Source organism: Pectinophora gossypiella, chromosome 19 (genome assembly GCF_024362695.1).
Source record: "Pectinophora gossypiella chromosome 19, ilPecGoss1.1, whole genome shotgun sequence".
Classification (NCBI taxonomy): Eukaryota; Metazoa; Arthropoda; class Insecta; order Lepidoptera; family Gelechiidae; genus Pectinophora; species Pectinophora gossypiella.
In genome coordinates this window covers 12199401-12206908 of record NC_065422.1, presented here as the reverse complement: position 1 = coordinate 12206908, position 7508 = coordinate 12199401, and the positions used below count along the sequence as shown (strand labels likewise).

The 7508-nt window shown below is 42.0% G+C and overlaps 1 protein-coding gene across 1 annotated transcript; it reads left to right on the top strand.

Annotated features, from left to right (window-relative positions):
- Positions 1-1872: 1872 nt before the first annotated feature.
- Positions 1873-5832, top strand: LOC126375648 (uncharacterized). The gene is made up of 2 exons (XM_050022689.1): positions 1873-2578; positions 3249-5832. Exons 1-2 carry the CDS (start codon positions 2492-2494, stop codon positions 5481-5483), a joined length of 2322 nt encoding a protein of 773 aa, XP_049878646.1. The 5' UTR covers positions 1873-2491; the 3' UTR covers positions 5484-5832.
- Positions 5833-7508: the final 1676 nt, after the last annotated feature.

Sequence of the window (7508 nt, the reverse complement as noted above, 5' to 3'; positions counted from 1 at the left end):
ACGCCGCCGCGAAATATAATAACGCGCCGTCAACAAAGGGAAATCGACTTGAAGATGGCAGCGAGCACGTCTGCCAACAATCTTGCGGAACCTATAGTGAAAGATTCAGTCCTCGGCACCTATAGTCAAACACAGTCGAAGGACGTTAAAGGATTGCAGGTGGAAACTGGAATTAGATCGACTCCATTTGCATCTGTGAAAAGTGAATCTGTTACGTCAGCGAAATCAAAGCGATCTACATCGTCATCAATCGCTAAACGTAAGCTACTGGAACTTGAGGCCGCTGAAGCTAAAGCACAGATTCAGCTGGCACTTATAGATAAGAAGCTGGAAGCTGACCTGGCACAAGTAGATGCTGAAGAGTCCCAGAGTGAAGACGGCAGTGTAGCTACTGGCCACTCTCGTAACCAAGTGCAATCTCACGTCGAGGAATGGCTAAATCAAGGTCACTCGGAACGCACCCACATCCATCTACAGCAGCCAACAGCGCCATTAAGTAGCCAGCAGCCCGCTGCTACTGCTGGTGTTTCTAGTGACAGTATTCAGCAACTAGCGCTTACCTTAAAGGACATGATGATGACCTCCTCCACCCAGCAGGAGAGCCGTCTACTCAGTCGCATGTCTACGCCTCGTGAGTTACCTTTTTTCAGTGGCGATTGTGTTGAGTGGTTGCACTTCAAGTGTGCTTACGACGAATCCACACAAGTCTGTAAATTCAGTGAGTCTGAAAACCTGTGGAGATTACGTAAAGCACTACGAGGCGACGCGAAGGAGGCAGTCACCGACCTGCTTATCGGTAACACCGCGCCTGCGGTCGTTATGGAAGCCCTTGAATTGAGATTTGGTCGTCCAGACACTATCATAATCAATCTGACAAGTCAACTGAAAAAGTTACCCGTGTTACCTGCTTCGTACCAGTACGACCTTATTAATTTTTCAATTAAAATTAATAACAGCATAGCCGCTATACGCGCACTAAAACAAGAGGATTATCTTCGTAGCCCCGAGCTCGTATCTATTATTTTATCAAAGTTACCGAGCACCCTGATTGGTAAATGGACCGATTTTGCCTACCAAAAATGGACAGATAGCAAGCCAAAGTTGGAAATAATCGGAGCTTTTCTTAAGCACGAGGCAGAAATGCTATCTTTGATTGGCATACCAAATATACGCGACCAACGGAGACCGACGGAGTTATCAGCACCGATGAAACGGACGGATGACAATAAATTCCGTACTAATAGGCCTATATTTGCAACAGCTACTGTAGAAGAGAGTAAACTATGTCCATTTTGTAAAAAGGCTAATCATCCGCTACCGGAATGTCGCATGTTTAAACGAGCAATGCGGCGCGACAGATGGAGGTTTATAAAACTACACAAGTTATGTTATTGTTGTTTAACATCACGACACGATAGAAATGCATGCAGTGCGCCTGTGTGCGACATAGATGGTTGCGGACTAGCACACCACAAGATGCTACACTGGACAAAGCCTACGTCATCACAATCAGCTGAGCCGGCCGACGAGTCGTCATCGCGAACAGCGCCGCCGTCGTCGCCGCCCGAGCCGTCGGAGTACAGCACCGTGGCACACATCGTATCTAATGGTGATACTAGTGATGAACACACATTTACGGATCATGTCATGTTAAAGGTGGTTGCAGTGAACTTACGTGGACCTAACGGCACAGTGAAAACCTACGCACTATTGGACGATGCGGCCTCGGTGTCAATCATCGACGCAGAACTAGCCACCGAACTGGGTGTCAAGTGTGAACAATCAAGTGACATAAAGTTCATCGACGCGTTCGGACTGGAGGTATTTCAATCGGATACGCCGACCGTACATGTTAAGATAAGTGGACAGAACTATAATGATTATCACGATATTAAACTACGTAAATTGTCTAAGTTACGTTTACCGGAACAGAACTTGTCTGTTATTAATCATTTGGATTGTAAACATTTATCTGATATTAAGCAATATGTGTGTAAAAGTCGTATAGTTCCCCGGTTACTTATCGGCGAGGATAATTATTGTTTAATTGCACCCCTTGAGATAATTAACGGAAACAAAAATGAACCTTATGCATCACGATGTATATTGGGTTGGTCTATTCACGGTTATTGTGGTCGCACTCACTCTAATGTTGCCAATGTGTTCCATCTCGCTCACTCTAATGATGTCGATATTCACGAATTAAACGAACAATGTAAAAAATATTTTTCATTAGACTCGATAGGAATTTCAACTTTACGTCGAGAGAATAGCGATCATTTAAGAGCGATACAAATATTAGATAATACGTCACGTCTTATCGGAAATCAATGGGAGGTCGGCTTGCCATTCAAGAATGACGTATTTACTATGCCTGATTCACACGAATCTGCACTTTCTCGGCTGCAGACATTAATGCGTAAATTCATAAAAGATGACGCATACGCAGATCGGTATAGAAACGAGGTAGACAAATTGTTTGCCAGTGGTTATGCGCGAGAACTACGGGAAAATGAACCCTCCGCTAACCACCTATGGTATCTTCCACACTTTGGTGTGCATAATCCAAACAAACCGGGTAAGTTGCGACTTGTATTTGACGCCGCAGCAAAGGTACGGGGTTCATCTTTGAATGACTATTTATTAACCGGTCCGGACTTGTATAATTCACTTTTGGGAATTATGCTGAGATTCCGGGAACATGAAGTGGTTATTATTGGTGATATTAGGGACATGTTTTTAAGGATTAAAATCAGGCATCAAGATCAACATGTTCTTAGGTTTTTATGGCAGGAATCACCTGACACACCAATTAAATCATGCGCGATGCAAAGTTTAATATTCGGTGCAACATGTTCGCCTTTCATTGCTCAATATATTAAAAATAAAAATGCATCAAAATATGAGGATTTATATCCAGAAGCGGTACAAGTTATTGTAAATAATCATTATATGGACGACTGCTTATATTCGACCCCCGACGCTAACAATGCAATTAAATTAATAAAAGAAATTACTCAAATACATAAACACGGCGGGTTCGAAATAAGAGGTTGGTCCAGTAATGACAAACAAGTGTTACGTAACATAGATCCCGATGCGCTCGCACAGTCAGCTGTGCAATTCAAGGACGGAGCTATGAATACAACTGAGCGCACATTAGGTTTGATATGGCATCCTACAGATGATACGTTTGGTTTCAAGGTATCGTTTAATCTCTTATTATAAAGAGTAAAATTATTTTTCAGAATGTCCATCGAAGTGGCATTGATTGGAACTGCCGCATCCAACCTAGCGAACACGCACAATGGTTAAAGTGGCTTGACGAGTTAAAACTTTTAAACTCATTGCGTATACCACGTTGCTATGCGAACGCAGGAGTTTGGACACAATGTTATGACATTACGGAGACCCAGGGAATCGAGCCTACCATCATCACAACCGAATTGCATACATTTTGTGACGCAAGCATAAAGGCTTTTGCCGCAGTTGTGTACTGGCGTTTTATCCGTTCCGATGGCAAAATATTAATATGTTTTGTATCGAGCAAAAGCAGAGTTACGCCTTTGCGCCCTGTATCGATACCGCGACTCGAACTACAGGGAGCCGTACTTGCTGCTCGACTCGCCCATATGGTTCAGGACGAACATAAAGATATAAAGCCTGCCAAGAGATATTTCTGGACCGATTCGAATACAGTGCTGCAGTGGATTCGCAGCGACCCTAGAAACTATAAGCCGTACGTAGCCCACCGACTTGGCGAGATTGATGAGCTGACAGCTATATCGGAGTGGCGGCACGTGCCTTCTGGCTTAAACGTGGCCGACGTGGCGACCCGCGAGGAATCACCCCCGCTGAACTTCAAGGATGCATGGTTTCGGGGACCTAGCTTTTTATATGAATCCGAAAATAAATGGCCTAAGGATTTGAAAAGTTCAAAGTCCTTTGGTGACGTAACATGTGAACAAAAACATGTTAATGTTATATCGTCGGCGGACCGTAATGAGTCACCGGCACCTGATGAATCTCGATTTTCATCATGGATTCGATTGCTCATGACAACTGCACGTGTTTTATTGTTTATTAAAAAATGTCAGCGTAAAAATATGTACATTAATACGGAATTATTAAAGACCGCAGAGGAGATATTGATAAAAAAGAGTCAATATGATTCTTTTTCTAATGAGATTGTCTGCTTACAGCAAAACAAACCATTGGATAAAAATAGTCGTTTGTTATCATTAACCCCTTATCTTGACGGTGCTGGCTTACTGCGAGTAGGAGGCCGTATTAATAAAATTGAAGGAGTACACGGGCCTGTCAAGAGACCTATCATCCTCGACGGTAAGCATAAAACGACCATATTGCTCGTACAGTACTACCACAGACGAGCCCTCCATGGAGCTCATGAGCTGGTAGTTAACGAATTGAGACAAAACTACTGGATTTTACGACTGCGACCAACCGTACGAGCGGTAGCAGCACGTTGTCTGTTCTGTAGACATCGCCGTGCAGCACCGCAGCCGCAGCGCATGGCCGACCTGCCATCAGCCCGCCTGCAGCACAGCCGTCGTCCATTTACATTTACTGGTGTTGATTTCTTCGGTCCCATAGAGGTCACAATAGGTCGAAGAAGGCACAAACGTTACGGCATGTTATTTACGTGTTTAACGGTTCGAGCCGTGCACGTTGAAATAACGGAGTCGCTCACCACTGACTCCACCATCATGGGTTTGAGTAGAATGATACCCAGAAGAGGAGCACCCGCCGTGATCTACTCCGATAATGGAACGAACCTCAGGGGAGCAGATACCGAACTGAAACGCAGCATTGCTGATCTCGACGCAGACGCTTTGCGCGCTGATGGCCTAGTGAGAGGAATCGAGTGGCGATTCATACCCCCAGGCGCGCCTGAAATGGGAGGAGCATGGGAGAGAATGGTGCGCACAGTTAAAACAGCACTACGTGTTGTACTGAAGGAACGTGCGCCCCGCACCGAAACTCTCTCAACCTTCATGGCCGAGGTAGAAGCCCTCGTCAACAGTCGGCCTATAACCCACGTGTCAACAGACCCAAATTACCCTGAGGCGTTGACGCCCAACCATTTTCTGATTGGCACTTCTTCAAATGGGTCACTTTTTGGAAAATACGAGGACGTGGATCTCAACTTAAGGAAGCAGTGGCGAATTGCGCAACGTCTGACGGATATGTTCTGGTCACGATGGCTTAGGGAGTATTTACCCACTTTGTTACCGCGACAGAAGTGGACTAGGGAGCATAGGTCCTTACGCGTAGGAGACTACGTGTTAATAGTAGACCCAAACATAGAACGTGGAACATGGCGGCACGGTATAGTGAGTGCGACACACTCCGGTGATGACGGGCGCATCCGCGTGGTAGATGTGCGCACTCGCACTGGCACGCTGCGGCGACCCGCCACTCGCGTCGCCCTCCTCACGCCTGAGGGTTGTAGTGATGACTAGTCATCACTAAGGGGGTGGAATGTAGGCGACGCACATTAATATTTACTCACTAAAATTAAAATATCACGATTGGCTGCCCTGGTTGGGAATGGCCGTGATCTTATGTTATGTTGCAAACCTATTATAGTATTTTTGGTACATGTAACGCCATCTAGTGTATTTGTTTTGAAATAAATTTATAAAATCGTTTGTGGGTAGCTACAGCCAACATATAATATTTTTTGTTTAATAACCCTCGAATACTTTTTTTAAGTCAATTTCCGCCGTCGGGTTGGCTTACCGCTCGCACCAGCGATTTTCGGTTTTCCTAAAGTTTTCGCGTTTTAATCAGCCTATCATCTACAGTTAGGAATATATTTTTATATCCAAACCATATCTAAAATAACATAATGCAAGCACGTTATCTCAATTAATAAGATTCTAAAATAAAAAAGTAATAAAAACTGTAACACGGAAAAATTGTGCTCTAAAAAGTATGAAACAAAAGAATATTTCTCTGAAATTCTTACCTAATAACAAAAAAATATATATCTTTTAAAAATCAGTGTTGCCTTCAGGGTAAATAACGTACAAAATGTATTTATATTTGTGTTAAATTGTGTAATTAAATGTATAGTGTGTTGTGGTTTGTTCGAAATAAACGTTTTTATTATTATTATTTGTATGTCGTTTCCATATCTCGGGATTATGGAGTCCAATTATTAATTTTTTATACCTTCCTAACTTGCCTGTTGCGAATTCTGACTATATACATAACATATAATATATTGTAATTTACTAAGTATGTACTTAACAGTAGTCTCTATAAATTGCTTCCAGTTTGCACAACAATGTCGAAAACAGTTCCTCCTAAAAAGTTCTAGTTTAAAACAGTTCCCGAGTTGAAAATTCGAAGCATTTTTGAACGTCAGTTGTAAAATAGGTTTTTATGCATCCTTAAACAGATTAAACACAGCTTCCGTCAACTGGATTGTTAAGTAGCTGCAACTAATACTCTTTGTCTCTAAAACAATCTTTTTTACTCTTTTGTTTTTATTTAGCACTTTATAGGCACGGTCGCGAGGAAGATCCGGCGAAATCCGGTATTATCTGGTATAATCCAGTTGCGTCGGGACCGAGTAGCGTTTTGGCAAGTGCGCGGGAACGTTCGATACGGATTTTTCGGCAATTTTCCGATTTTTCCCGAACGCAGTTTCAGAGCGCAGTAATCTGATTCCAGACGCTTGCGGCGCGAATGGGGACGAGTTTTGTCATTGAATTGTTGGGCCCTGTTGTGGAGTAACAGTGACCTATAATAGATATAATACAGTCACTTTTTACTTTTACTTCGAATCTGCGGACTCACATTGAGAGTCAAGCGATCTTCCAACTCTGCCGTGTCATACGAATCTCTGCTATCTCAAAAAATGCTGTTTTGAGTAAATCGCCTTTAAAGTTTTTTTCAGTTAATCGTCTATATAGTTAGTATTAAGTGAAATATCTGTCATCAAAATATCAGAAAATATTCTAAAAAGTACTCTGAATAACAGGCACTTTTGATATTTTTCTTTATTATAATACTTTTTATTTAAATCGAGATTAAGAGTTGTGCATGACCACCCTTCCATAGAGATGTGGTCACACGGTCTGTGCTATGTTAAGTTAGCAGAGTTTGGCACATGCAGCCGGTTTGTTATTATCTTTAATCTATCTATGCTAATTATTAGTTGTAAGAGATGAGCGTTACAAGCTTTCTATAAGGATTGCTTTTGGGGTAGCCTGGGTTGAGTAGACTAAGTGAAATAGATACAAGGAAAATATTTATATTAAGTACTTAGTTTAATTTTGATATCTGAAAAATTGGAAATATTAATGTACAAGTTGGGAATTCCTTTTTTTCTACCCTGACATACTTTTTTTTGCTTCGTACACATTCATCAATCAGCAATCAGGAGTTCAGAATTATGTTATTTTATAATTTTAAATAAAATAATCTAAAATATAAAGAATGTTTAGAAAAAATATTTGTGAAATATATAATTATGT

Excerpts from the sequence above, each read along its gene's own strand:
- LOC126375648 (XM_050022689.1), top strand. The coding sequence starts at position 2,492 with ATGCGCGAGAACTACGGGAAAATGAACCCTCCGCTAACCACCTATGGT. Across the intron at positions 2,579-3,248 it reads GCATAATCCAAACAAACCGG|AATGTCCATCGAAGTGGCAT; the intron begins GTAAGTTGCGAC and ends ATTATTTTTCAG.